The sequence below is a fragment of the Myotis daubentonii genome, chromosome 15 (genome assembly GCF_963259705.1).
Source record: "Myotis daubentonii chromosome 15, mMyoDau2.1, whole genome shotgun sequence".
Taxonomy (NCBI): domain Eukaryota; kingdom Metazoa; phylum Chordata; class Mammalia; order Chiroptera; family Vespertilionidae; genus Myotis; species Myotis daubentonii.
In genome coordinates, this window is record NC_081854.1 from 11,868,528 (window position 1) to 11,888,454 (window position 19,927).

A 19,927-nucleotide genomic window follows, 5' to 3' on the forward strand; every position below is an offset into this window, starting at 1 on the left:
TTCTTTAATCCTTCCCGCCCCTCCTCAGGTTCACCCCTGGCCGTGCTGGACGCGGTTCACCATGTTCCCAAGGTTTTCACTCAGGGCCCCTTCTCATCAAACTTGCAGACTTGGAAACAGAGGCCCAGACAGAGGAAGGAATGCAGCCAAAGTCACCCACCCAGCAGGTGCCAGGACCCCACCTGTACACCCCAGGCTCTTACAACAGCCGTCGGGGAGCAGGCTGGGCGGGCTCAGCGAGGAGGTGGCACGGGTCCTGGCTCAGGGAAAGTGAGGGGGAAGCATTAGGTGTGTGGACTGAGATGGAGGTGGGTTCCGTCCCGACACCACCCTTCCCTGGCGGTGGCGCTGGAACAGGTTGCAGCTGGCCAAGGTGGTGAGAGACTTACATGCTGAAAGCTAGCAAACATTGCTGAGAAAAATTAAACAAGACGCAAATATATGGAAAGACATCCTGTGTTCATAGTTTCAAAGACAATATGGTTAACATGACAATACTACCCAAAATGTCGACAGGTTCAATGTAGTCCCTATCAAAATCCCAATAGTGTGTTTTTGCAAAAATAAAAAAGTCCAACCTAAAACTCATATGGAATTTCAAGAAACCCTGAATAGCCCTAGCCAGTTTGACTCAGGGGATAGAACATTGTGCTTGGACTGAAGGGTCCCGGGTTCGATTCCGGTCAAGGGCATATGCCCGGGTTGTGGGCTCAATCCCCAGTAGGGGGTGTGCAAAAGGCAGCTGATCAATGATTCTTTCTCTTCATTTATGTTTCTATCTCTCTCTCCCTCTCCCTTCCTCTCTGAAATCAGTAAAAATATATTTAAAAAAATTAAGATCAAAAGCCTAAATTAGGAGCTAAAACTATAAAACTCTTAGAAGAGAACATCAGGTCAAAATCTTCATGACGTGAATTTAACAAATCCACAGGCGATTACAACAACATCAAAATAGATCAATTAGACTTTATCAAAATTGAAAATGTTTGTGCATCAAAGGATACTATCAATAGCGTGAAAAGACAACCCACAGAATGGGAGAAAATATCCACAAATCATACATCTGATAAGGGATTTATAGCCAGAATATAAACACCTCAACAAGGAAATAACAAACAACCCAATTCAAAAATGGGCAAAAGACCTGAGTAGACATTTCTCCAAAGCAAATACTGTACAAATGGCCAAGAAGCCCATGAAAAGATGCTCGTTAGGGAAATGCAAGTCAGAAAGTACCACTTCGCTCTCTTTAGGATAGCGTTTATTTGTTTGTTTATTTATTTATTTCTCACTCGAGAACATGCTTAGAGGAAGGAAGGAGGGGAAGGAGGAGGGAGGGATGGAGAGAGAGAGAAGAGAGAGAGATCAATGTTGATTGTTGCCTTCTCCCCCTTACACTCCTGAAACCCAGGTATGTGCCCTGACTGGGAATCAAACCTGCAACCTTTCAGTGCATGGGACGACGCTCAAGCAACTGAGCCACACCAGCCAGGGCTATTTTTTTTTTTTTTTAATGCAAAGAAAAATAACAAGTGTTGGCAAGGATGTGAAGAAATTGGAACCCTGTGCATTGCCAGTGGGTATGTAAAATGGTCAAGCCAAAGCCACTGTGGAAAACAGTACAGAAACATAGAGTGACTACATGACCCAGCAATTTCACTTCTCGGTATAGACCCAAAATAGTTAAAAGCAGGGACTCACGCCCTGGCCAGGTAGCTCAGTTGGTTAGAGTGTTGCCCGGGGCTCTAGCCGTTCTTCTGGCTATCAAGAATCAACCAATGAGGGCATAACTAAGTGGAACAACAGGTCAATATTTCTCTCTCCCTTCCTCTCTTCCTAAAATCAATAAAAATTTTAAAAAATCAACTTGAACGAATACATAAAACATCACAGTCAACAATGGCAAAGAATACCTTCTTTTCACGTGTACATGACCCTTTTAGGTGGCCTCTGGTTTCTGGTTTCACACATAAGGAGCTTGGAAATCGCCAGTCTTCACAATTAAAAAGCTGGACAGCCCTAGCCGGTTTGGCTCAGTGGATAGAGCGTCGGCCTGCAGACTGGAGGGTCTCCGGTTCAATTCTGGTCAAGGGCACATGCCTGGTTGTGGGCTCAATCCCCAGTGGGTGGCGGGGGGGTGTAGGAGGCAGCCGATCAATGATTCTCATCATTGATGTTTCTATCTCTCTCTCCCTCTCCCTTTCTCTCTGAAATCAATAATAATAATAATAATAATAATAATAATAATAATAATAAAGCTGGACAAACTGAAAAATACGCAAGTTTGGACTGCTGAGAGAGGTGAGGACACAGGGCAAAGACTGGAGAGACTGACAGGCGATTAGGTGCGGAGAAGAAACTTACCCGAGCAGAAACAGCTGCGGGAACCAGTGCCCGGGCAGGAAAACCAGACCTGTCACTGACAAATAGCTGGAACCCGTGTGTGGACAACTCCAAGAGTTAAAAATGCCAGCAGGTCCCAGTCATAGGAGGACACCCCCCCACACACACACACAATTTTGTAAAATTTACCTTCAGGAGCTCAAGTAGGTTCCCACAGTAAATATTAGAGAACCCCCGCCCCCCGTGCTTCTGGTAGGGAGAGCAGGAAAAGGACCATTTTGACATTTTTGAGAGCCTCACCCACTGCAGGACCATCAGCCTAACTGACCTGAGGGAGGGAAGTAGCCCGCCCCACCCACTCTAGCCAGCTTCTCCCACTTAAGAGGGAGGGGAAAAATGAAGACACTTGTGAAGTCTAGAGGCATAAGCATGAGCTTAATAAAACACAGGCCTCAGCATAGACTCTTCCGGTCCCCCGCCCCCCTCCCCCCCCCCCCCCCCCACACCACACACGTCTCACCACCACAGTCCTCAGAGCCGAATTAGTTCCTTCTATCCAGTACATCCTGTCTGGCTATCAAGAAAAAATTACAGCCCTGGTCGGTGTTGCTCAGTGGTTGGAGCATGGGACCTTGAACCAAAGGGTCTCAGGTTCGACTTCTGGTCAAGGGCATGTGCGTAGGTTGTGGGTTTGATTTCTGGTTGGGGCACGGGCAGGAGGCAACTGGTCAATGTGTCTCTTTCACTTCTATGTTTCTCTATCTCCCCCTCACACTCCCTCCCTCCCTTCCACTCTCTAAAAAGCAATGGAACAGCCCTCGGTGGTTTGGCTCAGTGGATAGAGCATCAGCCTGCGGACTGAAGGGTCCCAGGTTTGATTCCGGTCAAGGGCACGTACCAAGGTTGCAGGCTCCCGGCCCCGGTCAGGGGCACGCGATTGATGTGTCTCTCTCACATTGTTGTTTCTCTTTGTGTCTCCCTCTCCCCTCTAGACTCTCTCTACAAATCAGTGGGAGAAACATCCTCGGCTGAGGATAAAAAAAAAAAAAAGCAATGGAACAAATATCCTCGGGTGAGGATTTTAAAAAAATTACAAGACATACCAAAACACAATTTGAAGAGACAGAATGAGCATCAGAACCAGACATGGTGGGGGTGTAGGAATGATCAGACCTGGAATTTAAAACTATGATTAATATATTAATTTACTCTAATGGATAAAGTAGGCAGCATGCCCCTGGGGCACAACCAAATGTGCTGGGTGCCAGGACAGATGCCACAGATTCCTTCATTATCATGTTAACTGTTCCTGCGCCCGCCTAAGTAGGTGTCCATCATTTTACTTTTTATCCAATCCCAGGGGTTTCCCCACTTTGCTTTCTCCCGCCTCTCTAGTCTATCACCAATGGATTTCATGTAACCCACCTGCGTCCCTTCCTTTGATTGCAATGTATAAATACAGATGTAACCCGCCATTCTCCGGAGCATTATCTCAATTCGTTGAGGTTCTGCTTCCCAGCATATGTTGACAGTTTGGCTCAAATAAACTCACAAAAATTCAAAAAATAAAATAAAAATAAAAATAATAAAGTAGACAACATGCAAGAACAGGTGGGCAATGTAAGCAGAGAGATGGAAATCCTAAAAGGGAACCAAAAAGAAATGCTATCAAAAACACTGTTAGGCCTTAGCTGGTTTGGCTCAGTGGATAGAGCATCAGCCTGCGGACTCAAGGGTCCCGGGTTCGATTCTGGTCAAAGGCATGTACCTTGGTTGCGGGCACATCCCCAGTAGGGAGTGTGCAGGAGGCAGCTGATGGATGTTTCTCTCTCGTTGATGTTTCTAACTCTCTGTCCCTCTCCATTCCTCTCTGTAAAAAAATCAATAAAATATATATATATATTTTTAAAATCTTTATTGATTTCAGAGAGAGAATCATTGATTAGCGCTCTCCCGCACTTCCTAAACCCCAAATGGAAAGGAATTTGTTCATGTAATCTTCTAGTTGCATTTCCATTATCACACGGAGATTTCTGGCTCATTTATGCAGATGCTTGGTGTGAGCAATGGGTTAGATTTATACACACGCGCGCGCACACACACATGCTTGGGGGATCTCTATTTTTAAAATTATTTTTATTGAGATATAGTTCACATACCATAAAATTCAGCCTTACTAGTAAGTGTGTACAATTCAGGTTTTTAGAGTATTCACAAAGTTTTGCAACCACCACTGCTACAATTATTTATATATACACACACATATATATATATCAGCGATTTTCAACCTGTGTGTTGCAAGAATTTTTAAAATATTTAGTCAGGGGCACTGACCTCTTTTCCCTTTGATTGTCAAAGAAAAAAATGACAACAGGCAACATAGCAATAGCTTGTTTAGTATGAATGAATCAAAATTGTGCCTAGTTGTTTTTTTTTAATCAAATTGGCAAAAAATATATATTTTGATGTGCTGTAGAATTTTACTAATTAGGTTATGTGTGCCATGAGATAAAAGACACTGAAAATCAGTGGTATATGTACATTTACATATACACTGAGTGGCCAGATTATTATGACCACCTGATGTTTGTAGGCAAATTAGCTATAATTTCGCGCTGAAGTTGCTCGAGGGCCAGATCATTATAAACGTCTGAATAGCACAACATACCTAAGCATCATTGCTGATCAAGTTCATCCTATCATGTTGATGGCGTATCCCAATGGAGATGGCTTCTTCCAACAAGACAATGCGCCATGCCACGGTGCTCGTATTGTGCAGGAGTGGTCTCAAGAACATGAGGGAGACTTTACCTTGCTTAGGTGGCCCCCACAGTCACCAGATCTCAATCCAACTGAGCATTTGTGGGACAAAGTTAAAAGAGCCATGAGGCATCTGGTTCCACAACCATCAAATCTCACAGAACTGGACAGTGCTACTAATCAGGCATGGTGTCAGATTCCTCGCATCACCTTTCAACATCTCGTGGAGTCAATGCCAAGAAGAATCGCCGCAGTACTGAAGGCAAAAGGTGGCCCAACGAAGTACTGATGGGGTGGTCATAATAATCTGGCCACTCAGTGTATATATGTATAAGTGTATATATATATACAGATACACACACACACACACACACACAATATATCCCCATGGCTGTCTAGTTGTCTCAGTGCACATATTAAAAATGCCATCTTTCTGTCAGAGATTTGAGATGCCACAGTTGTCCCTAAATATCCAGGTGTTCCGGTGTGCAGTTCTGAGCCGTGGGCCTGCTTGTCATCCATCCCCACGTGTGGGACACCTTTGCTAACATCAACAGCCCCGGCCCAGGATGGGGGGGTGGCAGGCAAGCGGCCGCGCCTCTTCAAGGCCGTTTATGGGCGGGCTTTGCCTTCGCCATAGCACTGCTCAACCGAAGTAAACACTTCGGTCCCCAGCGACTGAGACGAAACCAACCGGGCAGGAGGAGGGCCAGCAGGGCGTTCTGGGAAGAAGAGGTACCAGGAATCAGGATACACCCACGCGTGGGTCCCCCCATCTCTTCTCCTGTCTTCCCAGCCCAAGGTGGGGGCCCTCCCCTCCTCCGGACATGTCCTCCCTGCAGAGGAAGGACGAGGGGCCCTGGGCCAGGGAGTGCCCCTTCCAGCTCTGCGACCAGGAACGCACCAGCACAGCTTGGTTGAAGCAGCCGGCGGTCTGGGAGGCGAGGCCAAGGGTGTCCAGCGCCTGCCGAGCGAAGTCTTCGGAATTCAGTAACAGTGTCCAGTACTTTAAGTCACTGGTCATATTTGACTTGATCATGAAGGGGCTCACCGTCTGCAGGAAGCAAGGAGTTAAGGCAGGGGAGCACTCCCCTCTCACCCTGGCTTAACTCCCAGGCTCTCTTTGAAAATCCCAGAGTCCCGCCCTAGCTCAGTGGATAGAGCCTCTGCCTGCAGCCTGAAGGGTCCCAGGTGGCTGGCTCGATCCCCAGTAGGGGGCGTGCAGGAGGCAGCCGATCAATGATTCTCTCTCATCATTGATGTTTCTCTCTCTCTCCCTCTTCCTTCCTCTCTGAAATCAATAAAAATATATAAGATAAAAATAAAATAAATGCAAGTCTCTACTTTAAATTTTTTAAAAAATAAACACAAATAGCCCTAACCGGTTTGGCTCAGTGGATAGAGCGTCGGCCTGCGGACTGAAGGGTCCCGGGTTCGATTCCGGTCAAGGGCATGTACCTTGGCTGCGGGCACATTCCCAGTGGGGGGTGTGCAGGAGGCAGCTGATCGATGTTTCTGACTCTCTATCCCTCTCCCTTCCTCTCTGTAAAAAATCAATAAAATATATATTTAAAAAATAAATAAATAAAATAAACACAAATAAATAAAAACATATTTTTATAAAAAAGGGAAAAAGAAAATCCCAGAGTCCCACCCACTTGCTGCTCTCCCACTGGGGACTCAGACAGCCCGCCCCTCCAGGCCCCGCCCCCATCCCGCCCCTCCAGGCCCCGCCCCGCAGAGGCCACGCCCCCAGCCCGCCCCTCAGGCCCCGCCCCCTGCAGACACTCTCCGCTGGGGAGGCTGCTCCACTACAGTCCTTCGGAGTCTCCTCCACTGTCTCTGAGCTCCTCCCCCGCCCGAGCCCCTCGCCTCCGGAGCTGCCACTCGGTCACGGTCACGTCCCTTAGGAGTCAGGCACCTGCACGATGACTCCCTGGGAGCAGTACTCCGCGCCCACTGCCTGCGAGAAGTTTCGCACAAAGGCCTGTGGAGGAAGGAGAGGGAGGACCCCAGGCTCGTGAGCCTCGCTGTGCAGACGCCTCCAGCCCAGCCTTGCCCCAGCACCGACCAGAAAAGCCCCCAATCTCCCGCCCCAAGTCCTCACCTTAACCCCCGAATGCTTCGGCGTTCCACGCCCTCCCGGTATTCCCCTACACCCACCCTCTACTCCACCCGCCAGTCCCCGATCTCACTCGCACCTCCTGTTCTCTCTTCCCCGAGCCTCCGTTTCTCTTAAAAACAAACAAACAATCCCTGCTGGGCTGTGCCCAGGAGTCTCTCACACGCGCACACGCACGCATGCAGGGCTATGGCAGGGCAGCCCTCCGCGGCCTGTGCGGCCTGGGTACCTTGGAAGCGGCGTACGCTGACAGAAGTGGACAGGGCTTCTTGTCGGTAAATGAGGAGATGTTAATGATGATGCCTTTGCGCCTGGAGGAGGAAGCATTCCTTGAAAGGTGATTCCCCCACCTCCACCCCTGAGCCCATGTCCTAATCCGAGAAATGTCAGAGGGACAGGGGCGAGCTGGACACGCGGCTGGGTCGGCAGGGGAAGGGGGAAGCCCGGAGGTGGGATGGAGGAGGCGCCAGAGCGGAAGAGGAAAGGCCTGCCTCTTACCTGGAGACCATCTGGGGCAGGACAATGGCGGTCATCTGCAGAGAAGAGTGGGAAGGGCCCCGTTTTCCAGTCCTTTCACCTGCCCCCTCCCCCCCAAGTTCACTCCCATCCCCCCACCTTCGCCTGGGAAGTACTCCCCTAGCGCCTTCTCCATGGGCAGGCAGTAGGGGGACCACCCCGAGGGGGCAGAGCTATGCTGACCGGGGACTGAACTCCTCCTCGCCCGGGCTTACCTGGGCCACAGACATGATGTTGCAGTTTATGACATCAGAGAGTCTCTGGGGAAGAAACAGAACCATAGTCCGTCCCTCCACCAACCCTGCCTCGACCTCCCACCTTTTCTTATTTCCTAGCTTACTTTTCTTTTAAGGTGAACACTTTTTTTTCTTTTTTTTAGAATTTATAATGTGCGTACCCTTTGACTCATCAACTCCACGTCTGGACATCCATTCCTTTCCAAGGTACTCACACATGTGGGTGATGAATTCAATAGAAAGATATTATTTGCAACACTATCGGTAGTCACACATAATAGAAAACCTCCCGAATGCTCATCAGTGGAGGAATGACTACATAAATACAGTGTAGCCCTAGCTGGTTTGGCTCAGTGAGTAGAGAGCGTGGGCTTGCAGACTGAAGGGTCCTGGGTTCAATTCCAATCAAGGCATATGCCCAGGTTGTGGGCTCGATCCCCAGTAGGGGGCGTGCAGGAGGCAGCCGACCATTGGTTCTCTCTCATCATTGATATTTCTATCTCTCTCTCTGTCTCCCTTCCTCTCTGAAATCAGTAAAAAATATGTATATTAAAATATTTTTTAAAATAAGTAAATAAAAATAAATAAATACAGTGTAGCCCACGGATGCATCACTGTGCAGCAAGTAAAAAGAATGGGACAGCTCTTTCTTCTGATTAGAATAATCCCCAAGATACATGGCTACTTGTAAAAGGTACAGCATGGGACAGTAGGCTGCCTGACACCCGGATGAAAAAGACACGTACATGCTTTCATATGTACAGAGACAATACCTACCACATTTTAAATTGGAGAATCACTTTGAGGGAGGAGGGAAAGGGGAGATTTTCACCTTCATTTCATAAATTTCTCCCTCTGGATTTTTTTGACCCATAAACCTTTTTTTCTAAGTATGATACACACACACACACACACACACACACACACACACACACACACACACACCCTTTGACTCATCCTTTAAATTTTTAGAGAGAGTGAGAGGGAGTGAAACATCAATTGGCTGCCTCATGCACCCCTCCTACTGGGGATCAAGCCCACAACTCGAGCCCCAAACCCATTCATGTGCACTAGGTGATGCTCACCCAAGTGAGCCACACTGGCCAGGGTGACCCATAACATTTTATAGAAGTACTAGAGGTTCCAGTGCACTGATTCATGCACCAGTGGGGTCCCTTGGCCTGGCCTGCACCCTCTTGCAATTTGGGACCCCACTGGTGTACAATCGGGGCCAGGGAGGGACAGGGGGAGGGCTCCAGGGTGTGTCTGGCCTGGTCTCACCCAGTCCTGATCTGCCAGTCCCCAGCAGCAAGCTAACCTACTGGTCGGAGCGTCTGCCCCTGGTGGTCAGTGCACATCACAGCTACCAGTCGAATGGTCGAATAGTCGGACAGCTGCTTAGGCTTTTATATATATATATAGACCAGAGGCCCAGTGCACAAAATTCGTGCACGGGGGTGTGTGTCCCTCAGCCTGGCCTGCACCCTCTCCAATCCGGGCCCCCTCAGGAATGTCCAAACCGGCAGTTGGCCATCCCTCTAGTAATCTGGGACTGCTGGCTCCTAACCGCTCACCTGCCTGTCTGCCTGATCACCCCTAACCGCTCACCTGCCTGCCTACCTGATCGCCCCTAACCACTGGCCTGCCTACCTGATCACCCCTAACTGCTGGTCTGCCTACATGCTCACCCCTAACCACTCTGCCTGCCTGCCTGATCATCCCTAACCGCTTGCTTGGGGGCGGGGCCAGCCCAGCAAGGGGCCCTGGTGGCTCTGGTCTAATGGTGGTTATGGTCATGACGCCGTTATGCTCTCTGGCCTTTTATTACATAGGATACCATACACACACCAAGTGCACAAATCTATATAAAGAAATAAAGTATTGAGAGTTGCCCAGATTATTCCCCTCTGGCAGCCATGGCCTCGCCTCCTTCCCAATTAACACTTCTAAAATGCTCTAGAATACTTTCCTGAGGCTCTGAACTTCACACAAGTGGAAACATATACTCTATATACTCTTTTATCCCTGTCTTCGTCTGCTAAACATTATGTCTATAAGATTCATCCATGTTGTGTGAAAGCAGAAGTTTGTCCATGTTCATTGTTATAACTTTATAGTGTGTGAATATGGCATGCTCTATTGATCTAATCAAATGTCAACTGATTGACATTCAGGTTGTGTCGAGTTTGGGGCGGTCACAGATAATTTATCTAGAAACACTCCTGGATGTGTCTTTGGAGCACATGTGGGCTCATACAGCCAGGAGTGACGTGGAGGGAGGAGAGAGCATGCATATTTCCAACCTTAAGAGGTACTGCCAAACAGTTTCCCCAAAATTGTCCAAATTGATATGACCACTAGCAGAGTTTAAGAATTCTAGTTGTGCCACATCCTGACAGCACTTGGTATTGCCAACACTTTTAGGGTTAACCATTTTAGTGGCTGTGCAGTTGTACCTCATTCTGGTTTGAATTTGTGATTCTCTAATAAGAATGAGGTTGAATAAGTTCTCATATATTTATTGGCCATTTGGATTTCCTCTGTTATAGAATGCCTGTCAATATGGCTCCCATTTCCACTGGGCGTTCGCATTTTTAATAGATAGATATATAGCCCTGGACAGTTATGCTTGGTGGCTTGAGTGTTGGCCCTCGGAACAAAGGGATTCCGGATTGATGCCCAGTCAAGGGCACATACCTGGATTGCAGGTTCAATCTTGGTCACACGTGCATCTGTTTGCCTTATCATTTCTTTGGTTTATGGTCATGATTTTTCTTCTAATATTCCTCTTATATTTCACTGAATGCTGTATATTTAATACAAATAATTGTATTGTTGATTTGAGGTTTTGGACTCAAACCCATGTAGACCCTTGAACAACATGGATTTGAATTGAATGGGTTAACTGGAATCACAAATCAATGTCTCTCAGCACCTTGTAGGGAAATATTGCTCCAAACGTCAGATCTATATCTTTGGATTCTCTTTTCCCCCAAATCTTGGTGCTACAATTCCTCATTGCTTTAGGAATAATGCCCTCAGTTATTTTTTATTATTTTTTCTATTTTTTGTTAATCCTCACCCAAGGATATTTTTCCCATTGATTTTTAGAGAGAGTGGAAGGGAGGGAGGGAGAGGGAGAGAGAGGGAGAAAGAGAGAGAGAGAGAGAGAGAGAGAGAGAGAGAGAGAGAGAGAGAGAGAGACATCAATGTGAGAGAGACACACTGACTGGTTGCCTCCCTCAGGCGCCTGGACTGGGGGCAGGGATCCTGCAATCCAGGCACCTGCCTTTGACCCAGAATCGAACCCACAACCCCTTAGTCGGCAGGCCGATGCTCTAACCACAGAGAAAACCGGCTAGGACCTTAAACAGTTATTTTTTAAAATATTTTTTCATTCTCATTTGCAGAGTTAGTCTCAAACAATGACCGCCTCTAATACCAGAGGCAGAATACACAACTGGCCTCTTAAAATTTGGTAAAATGAGCATGTGCATTTCTTTGAAATAATAATATTTAACATATAAAAGCCATCTCTACTGCCTGGCTGGTGTGGCTCAGTGGTTGAGCGTCCACCTGTGGTCGAGCATCCACCTATGAACCAGGAGATCACAGTTCAATTCCCAGCCAGGGCACATGCCTGGGTGGCTGGCTCCATCCCCAGTAAGGGGCCTGCAGGAGGCAGCCAATCAATGATTCTCTCTCATCTTCGATGTTTCTACTTCTCTCCCCCTCTCCCTTCCCCTCTGAAATCCATAAAAATGTATTTAAAATAAAAAAGGGAAGAAAAGCCGAAACCGGTTTGGCTCAGTGGATAGAGCGTCGGCTTGCGGACTGAAGGGTCCCAGGTTCGATTCCGGTCAAAGGCATGTACCTGGGTTGCGGGCACATCCCCAGTAGGAGGTGTGCAGGAGGCAGCTGATCGATGTTTCTCTCTCATCGATGTTTCTAACTCTCTATCTCTCTCCCTTCCTCTCTGTAAAAAATCAATAAAATATTTAAAAAAAAAAAAAAAAAAAAGGGAAGAAAAAAGAAGCCGTGAGATGCAAGAACGATCCCAAGGGACAATGTAGAAAACCACAGGCTCTGAGTGGCAGGCACTGGTTTCCCAGGTGGGCCATTCCCCGCTAAGGTTAGCACCCGGGGATCGGGAAGGGCAGAAGCAGAGAACCTGGGCACTGGTCCTGGTTGGGCGATGCAGAGGGCGCCCCCATCGCGTCCTGGACATCAGAGACGCGCAGCTTTGAAAACCATTTTCCAACGGAAGGCATATAAATACACAGGGTGCCTCCTTCCGCCACCCACAGGCCGCGTGGGTTTCCAACAGGGGGCAGGAGCGGGCGCAGGAGCGCAGAGAGGGCGCGGACGCGGTTCACTCACTTGGGCGACGTCCTCACGGTCCAGCAGCCTCACCAGGGTGTTTTCATATAACATGCCCACGTTGTTCACTGAGGGGAGGAGACGAGCTGTTTGTGTCGCTCCCGCAGCCCCAGAGGGACCGGCTGGGGGCAGAGGAGGGCGACCCCAGAGGGCTTCGGGGCGGGGTGAGCATGGGGGCCCCTGAGGGCGCGGCTCCTCCGAGCAGGCGTGACATACCCAGGACTCCAATCTCCAGGCCCCTCAGTCCTGCCCTAATGGCCGCGTAGATCTCCAAGCCACCGGTGAAGTCCGCCTGGATGACTCGAGTGCCCCTGCCATGAAGCCGCTCTGGGGAGAGGCAGTGGGAGCCGGGCCCTGAGCTGGAACCCAGTCCCAGTTGTGCCCCTACCCAGCCCGCGGGGTTCAGCCCCAGCTCTTGCACAGTCCTTCCTTCCCTGGGCGCAGATGCAGCAGAAGCCCCGCCCCCGGCCACGCCCCCTCCAGTCCCAGCCCCTGTTCCCAACCTTCCCAGCCCAGGACCTCCACCTCCTCCACCACCCCCCACCACCCCCGCCACCTCCACCACCACCCCCAACACCCCCCCTACCCCCACCTCCACTCCCACCACCCCCCCTACCCCCACCCCCCCGCCACCACCACCCCCCCCACCACCCCCCCACCACCCCCACCACCCCACCACCACCCCCAACACCCCCCCTACCCCCACCTCCACTCCCACCCCCCACCCCCCCACCACCCCCGCCACCACCACCCCCTACCACCACCCCCACTACCCCCGCCACCTCCACCACCGCCCCCAACACCCCCCCTACCCCCACCTCCACTCCCACCACCCCCCTCACCATCCCACCACCCCCGCCACCACCACCCCCACCACCACCACCACCCCCCCACCACCCCCACCACCCCCCCACCACCCCCAACACCCCCCCTACCCCCACCTCCACTCCCACCCCCCCACCCCCCCACCACCCCCGCCACCACCACCCCCACCACCTCCACCACCCCACCCCCACCACCCCCACCACCCCCACCACCCCCACCCCCACCACCTCCACCCTCACCATCCCCACCACCACCCCCACCACCTCCACCCCCCCACCCCCACCACCACCCCCACCACCACCACCCCCCCACCACCCCCACCACCCCCACTCCCACCCCCACCCCCACCCCCACCCCCACCCCCCCATCCCACCACCACCCCCACCACCCCCACCACCCCCACCACCTCCACTCCCACCCCCACCACCACCCCCACCCCACCCCCCCATCCCACCACCACCCCCACCACCCCCACCACCTCCACCACCACCACCCCCCCACCACCCCCACCACCTCCACCCAGCGGCTGTCACCTATCTCCTTCGCCTCATGCTCCAACTTGCTCAGGTTGCGACTGATGAGGACGACGTTCAGACCTCTCCGGGCGAGCTGGGGGGAATTTAATCATTTATCCATTAACTAGAGGCCCGGTGCACGATATTGGTAGGGTCTCTAGGCCTGGCCAGCGATCAGGGCCCATCAGGTCTCCCTCCTCCCCACATCCCACCTCCTCCTTCCCTCACCACCCTCACCACCCTCACCACACACACACACACACACACACACACACACACACACACACAGGTCGCCACCCTGGTCCTCGCCACCTCCTGGTGGTCAGCACACGTCATAGCGAGCAACCCACCTCCCCTTCTCCAGGTGGAACTCCAGAGGGGACACTCTGCATGTTAACCTTTTCTATATGGTACAGAGATCCCAGGAATACGTACTGTGCACTGGCTGTGGGTTGCACAGTGTTGTCAGCACTGTGGCTGTGGAGGGGAGCAGAGCAGGAAACCAAAAACCTGCCCTCAAGGAACATGCCTCTGGGGAAAGGGCAATCCGGGCAGATGGAGCAGCAAGTGCGAAGGCCCTCGCACAAAGGCGGGCAGCCTGGAGGACAGCCAGGGGTCCACCAGCCCCGGGAGAAGGGGCCAGCTGTATGGTAGCTCAGTGCGGTGGGCAAGGGACCAGATCATAGAGCCTTGAATGCCCCAGTAAAGACTTGGGCTTTCATTCTTAATGATATAAGAAGCTCAGTGGTTGAGCTTCCCCTGAGCTCCTTTTCTCATTCATACATTTGTGTGAAATGTGTTTACTGGACCTGCTCATTGCTGGGTGGTGCTGAGAACACAGTACCCATGGCAGACTCACCGCCTCCTCACCACCCTCCCCGCCCCCCCCTCCCCCGCCAGTTCAGCAGCCAGACGGCTCTTTCTAACAAACCTGCTCCTCCCTCTCCTGCTCAGAACCTGCCTTGAGCCCCGCCCAGGGTGGCTCAGGAGACTGGAGCATCTTCTTGTGCACCAGGTCACGGGTTTGATTTCCAGTCACGGTAAATACCTAGGTTTCAGGTTCGATCCCCAGTTGGAGGGGTGGACAGGAGGCAACTGATTGATGTTTCTCTCTCTCTGTCTCTCTCTCTCTCCCTTCCTTCCTCTCCATCTTCAGCCATAGTTTCTGCCAGTGGCCCTTTCTGGGAGTCCAGGCATAGCAAACAGTTCGTCTAGCGCTAGCCCCAAAAGCAGCCCCTGGATTTCCCTGCCTCTGAGCCTTTGCACATCTGCTTCTTCTTACCTGAAGGCCTATCCCCTTGACACAGAGTTAGCAAATATTTGTGGAATGGGTGCCAAGTAGGATTTTGGTGCATGTCTGTCCCTTTGTTGCATAATGTATGCATGAGGGTGACATGTTACATGGGACAGAGTGTCCATCAGCTTTGGAGGGAGGCTGCACACAGAAATCTCAATAGCTCCAAGCATCTGAGAGGCTGATGCTGTGAAGATCATTCATTCAGTCAACAAACATTTGCCCAGCATCTGCTAGTGGCCAGCCCAGTGTTGGGTGGCACTGACCAAGATAGCCACAGCCCCGCCCTCAGTACAGTGGTAGGACAGACCAGTCCCAGACAGGGATGACCCAGAGTGGCCTCACTACTGTAGGTAGGTTAGCTTGCTGCTGGGATCCGGCCGATCGGGACTGGGTGAGAGGGCCTGACCCGCCCTGGAGCTCTCCCGCAGTCCCTCCCTGGCTGGCCAGCCCCCATCAGCCCCGATTGCTGGCCAGGCTGAGGGATCCCACCTGTGCACGAATTCGTGCACCGGGCCTCTAGTGTAGGTATAAATACTCTCCCCTCCCTCCAGGGTTCCCCTTCTCCCTGAGCTCTCGCTTCCCCTCCATTCTTGCCCACCCAAGCGCATCACTCCAGCTTTTCTCCCATCTTCTGCCACATCAAAACTTCTCCCTCTTCCGGATTATTCCCGCCAGCATGCGCACCTGCCAAATCGCTCGCCTCTTCCCGGTCCAGGCGTTGCCTGTCTCTTATCATCCCACTCCCCTTCCCTCAACCTTCTGAGAAAGGACTGTCTCCACTGGTTCTCCTTCCGGATCCTCTGCACCCACTCCAACTGGGCCCCTGTCCCCACCATGTCACCCCAGCCACTTTGGTCACCAATGACTTCCATGTTGGTCAAGCCAGTGCTGTATTCTCAGCACCTCCCAGCAGCAACCAACACACCGGTCACCCCATCTCCTGGCAACGCTCCTCACCCGGCTTGTAAGGCCTCCCCTTTGCCCCTGGTTTTCCTCCTACTCCGTCCCAGTTCTCGTCACTGCCCATCTGCTATGCCTCTTAGTTTTGGGTGCTCCAGGGAGCACTTTGGGGTGATTCAGAATGTGCTCCTCTTTTCCATTCCCAAGGTCATTTCATCTAGTCTTGTGATGTTAAGTGGCATTGAGCCCTTGCCCGTGTGGCTCAGTTGGTTGGAGCATCGTCCCATACATCAAAAGGCCGTGGGCTTAATTCCCGTTCAGGGCACATACCCGGGTTGTGGGTTCAATCCTTGGTCAGGGTGCATATGGGAGGCAATTGATTGATGTTTCTCTCTCACATTGATGATTCTCTCTCTCTCTCTCTCTCTCTCTCTCTCTCTCTCTCTCTCTCTCTCTCTGAAATCAATAAAGAGTAAATAAACAAATAAATGGCATTGAGATGTCGATGCTTAAACATGCATCTCCACATTAACATTCCCTCTGAACTCCAGAGCAAAACACTCAGCTGCATACTTCTCACCTTGGACACCTAATTGCATCTCAAACTTAAAGTGGCCCAAACTAATCCTGTCTGTTTCCCAACAACCTGTTCCTCCCTCAGTTCAACCCCATCTCAGTAGTTGCAGCTCCATTCTTTGAGGTGTTCTGGTAAAAAATCTTGTAGTACTGCCGAAACCGGTTTGGCTCGGTGGTTAGAGCGCCGGCCTGCGGACTGAAAGGTCCCAGGTTCGATTCTGGTCAAGGGCATGTACCTGGGTTGTGGGCACATCCCCAGTGGGAGGTGTGCAGGAGGCAGCTGATCGATGTTCCTCTCTCATCGATGTTTCTAACTCTCTATCTCTCTCCCTTCCTCTCTGTAAAAAATCAATAAAATATATTTTAAAAAAATCTTGTAGTACTTACTATATGTTGTGAGTCCAGTATCGCTCTCATACCAAACCCCAAAGATATTACAAGAAAAGAAAACTACAAACCAATATCCCTCATAAACTTGGACACAAAGACCCTCAACAAAGTATTGGTAAATCAAATCCAGCAATATATATATATATATTAGATTTATATAATTCAGGGTTGTTTCAATATTTGAAAAATCAATCAATGTAATTTACCATATAAACAGACTAAAGAAGAAAAAGCATGTGATCAATAAACAGAAAAATTATTTTACAAAAATCAACCCCAGCCCAGCCAGTGTGATGTTCACTCTGACCACTCAAACATTATATTGAATTTCCTAACCAGTGCAATAAGGCAAGAAAAAGAAATAAAAAGTATACAGATTGGAAAGGCAGAAATAAAATGATCTGTTCACAGATGGCATAATTGTCTACAGAGAAAATCCCAAGAGACCCAGCTAGTGTGGCTCAGTGGTTGAGGGTTGACCTATGAACCGGGAGGTTATGGTTTAATTCCCATATGCCGGGTTTCGGGCTCGATCCCCACTGTGGGGTGTGGAGAAGGCAGCCGATCAATGATTTTCTCTCACCATTGATGTCTCTCTCTCTCATCTTCTTCTCTGAAACCAATAAAAATATATTTTTTAAAAAGAAAGAAATCTGGAGAAAAAAAAAAAAGCTATAAGAACTAAGAAGTGAGCCCTAGCTGGTTTGGCTCAGTGGATAGAGTGTTGGCCTGAGGACTAAAGGATCCCAGGTTGGATTAGAGTCAAGTGCACATGCCCAGGTTGTGGGCTCAGTCCCCAGTGGCAGGTGTGCATGAGGCGGCTGATCGATGATTCTCTCTCATCACTGATGTTTCTATTTCCCCTTTCCCTTCCTCCCTGAAATCAGTAAAGATATATATATATATATATAAATTTTTTTTAAAACACCTTGATGAAAAACCACCAGGGAGTTTGGGTTTTGAGTGCCAGCCCATCCTTCCCCTGCCTTGATGCCCTGCCAATAAGCTGGTGTAATGTCCCCACTGCACAGTTCAGTGTCTAACGTTTGGTCACCTGGACAGTTTCGGGGACTCTCTGGTTCAGTAACAATGCTCCCTACCCCAGGGCCTTTGCACTGGCTCCGTCTTCTCCCCAGAAACCCCTTCTCCCAGGTATCCCCATGACCCGCACCTCCATCAGGTCCTTTCCCACTGTTGCCTTCTCAGCGACACCATCTCCTGAGCACCCCCCATACAAATTGGAACCCGCACACCCTCAGGGCTGCTTGTTCTCCTTTCACGGTTTATTTTCCTCCTTAACCCTTGCAGCCATTTTGACACACTACATTTTACGTATTTATCTTTTCTTCACACCTGCCTCCCCTCACCCTAGTGAACATCAGCTCCATGAGGGCAAGGTCTTTTCATTTTGTAAATCTATTTTGGTCACTGCTTTCCTCCCAGCACCTGGAAGATGCCTGGCAACAGAGGTGATCAATGAATATCTTTTCTTTCAATTTTTTTAAATATATATATTTTTTGTTGATTCCAGAGAGGAAGGCAGAGAGAGAGAGAAACATCAATGATGAGAGAGAATCATTGACCAGCTGCCTCCTGCACGACCCCTACTGGGGATCGAGCCCGCAACCTGAGCTCGATGTGCCCTTGACTGGAATTGAACCCGGGACCTTCCAGTCCGCAGTCCAATGCTCTACCCACTGAGCCACACCAGCTAGGGCAATGAATATGGTTTGAATGAATGAACCAGGGCGCTGATGGGGGATGTCAAGGGGCTGTAGAGATCCAGTGTAAGCCCGTGAACCAGGCTGGGAGGAGAGGGAGGGCTTCCGGAAGGAGAGAGCGTCTGAGGGAACCAGGTCACACACACAATTCCCGGTCTAGTAGGAGCCCCTGGCAACAGGTAACCCGACAGCGGGAGCGCCCACCGCCCACCCAGCTCCGAGCCCGGACTCACCTCGTGTGCATAGGCCTTGCCGATGCCACTGGTGGCTCCTGTCACCACTGTAGCGGAGAGGAGGATGAGCAGGGGGGGTGGCCTGACACTGCCCAGCCCCTCCCGCGGAGACCCACCCCCACCCCGCCCTGTCCTCATCCCTCACCTGCCTGGACTCTGACACCTGCTCCCCTCACCTGTACAGTTTCGGGGCCTCCATGCCCGCCTCGCCCTGGCTGGCCCAGCCTTCACTTCTTTTGCTTCCAGAACTCCCCTCTGCCTCTGCCCGGATTGGGGGCCCTCGCCTGTCATCTATCTTGGTTCCCGCGTCCCTGCGGGCCCCCAGCTCCCCACCGGGCACAGGGCCCTTGCCTCTCACCTGCCCAGGCTCCGTGCGCCCTGAGCCAAGGGGCCCCCCGGCGCACCGGGGGCAGCAGGTACACGTAGACTGTGCAGCCCACCCCCCACGTCGCCCACAGCAGCAGGCACACGGCGGTCACCGCCCCCAGCGCGCTCAGCGGGTCCCACTCCGACTCCATCGCAGCCCCTTTAAGGCACCAGACCCAGCGCCCAAGTCTCGAGGCGGTTCTGGGGTCAGCGCTTTCCACCTTCACCCGCCTCGCCCGCCCCTCGCTCTAGCCACGCCCCGTTCTTTCCCTGCACCGCTACCCACCGGCTCTTAGGTCACGTGGGCGACATGCCCACCCACCCCTACCCTGCAGGCCCAGTGACAGCCGCGTCCCCCCCCCCCCCCCCCCCCCGCCGGGTGAAGCAGCCCCGCCCACAGATGACCTTTGCTTGGGTCACTGAACTCACCTTAGCGGCCGGTGGGAGCCGCGCTGGAGTTTTGTCAATACACAGAGTTTGTCAGGAGACCGCGATCTACGGATTTGCTGCTCAGGCAGCTGAAGCCGAAGCCCGCAATGACTACAACACCTTGCTCCTCAGTCTCCTTTTACAAATTCTATTTCTCTCCTCCTCCTTTACTTGTTCTTAATGTCTATTATTATTATCGTGGTACAATATACACAACATAAAATATGCCACTTTAATGCACTTTAAGTGTATGATTCATCAACATTAAGTACATTCACAATGTTGCGCAACCATCCAGTTCCAGGAATATGTCATCAT

General features: G+C 51.1%; 1 protein-coding gene across 1 annotated transcript; it reads right to left on the reverse strand.

Moving 5' to 3' along the window:
• Positions 1-4,439: 4,439 nt before the first annotated feature.
• Positions 4,440-19,415, reverse strand: LOC132216739 (17-beta-hydroxysteroid dehydrogenase type 3-like). The gene is made up of 11 exons (XM_059666175.1): positions 19,173-19,415; positions 18,815-18,861; positions 13,716-13,791; positions 12,574-12,684; positions 12,358-12,425; positions 7,957-8,001; positions 7,724-7,758; positions 7,455-7,536; positions 7,025-7,090; positions 6,008-6,157; positions 4,440-5,825 (listed from the first exon to the last, which is right to left on the reverse strand). Exons 1-11 carry the CDS (start codon positions 19,330-19,332, stop codon positions 5,706-5,708), a joined length of 960 nt encoding a protein of 319 aa, XP_059522158.1. The 5' UTR covers positions 19,333-19,415; the 3' UTR covers positions 4,440-5,705.
• Positions 19,416-19,927: the final 512 nt, after the last annotated feature.

Bases quoted from the DNA above. Each gene is read 5' to 3' on its own strand.
- LOC132216739 (XM_059666175.1), bottom strand. From the start codon at position 19,332: ATGGAGTCGGAGTGGGACCCGCTGAGCGCGCTGGGGGCGGTGACCGCC. The intron at 13,792-18,814 runs GTGAGTCCGGGC...AATTCCCCCCAG, and splicing joins GCAAGGCCTATGCACACGAG to CTCGCCCGGAGAGGTCTGAA. The intron at 7,537-7,723 runs GTAAGAGGCAGG...TTCCTCCTCCAG, and splicing joins CTGCCCCAGATGGTCTCCAG to GCGCAAAGGCATCATCATTA.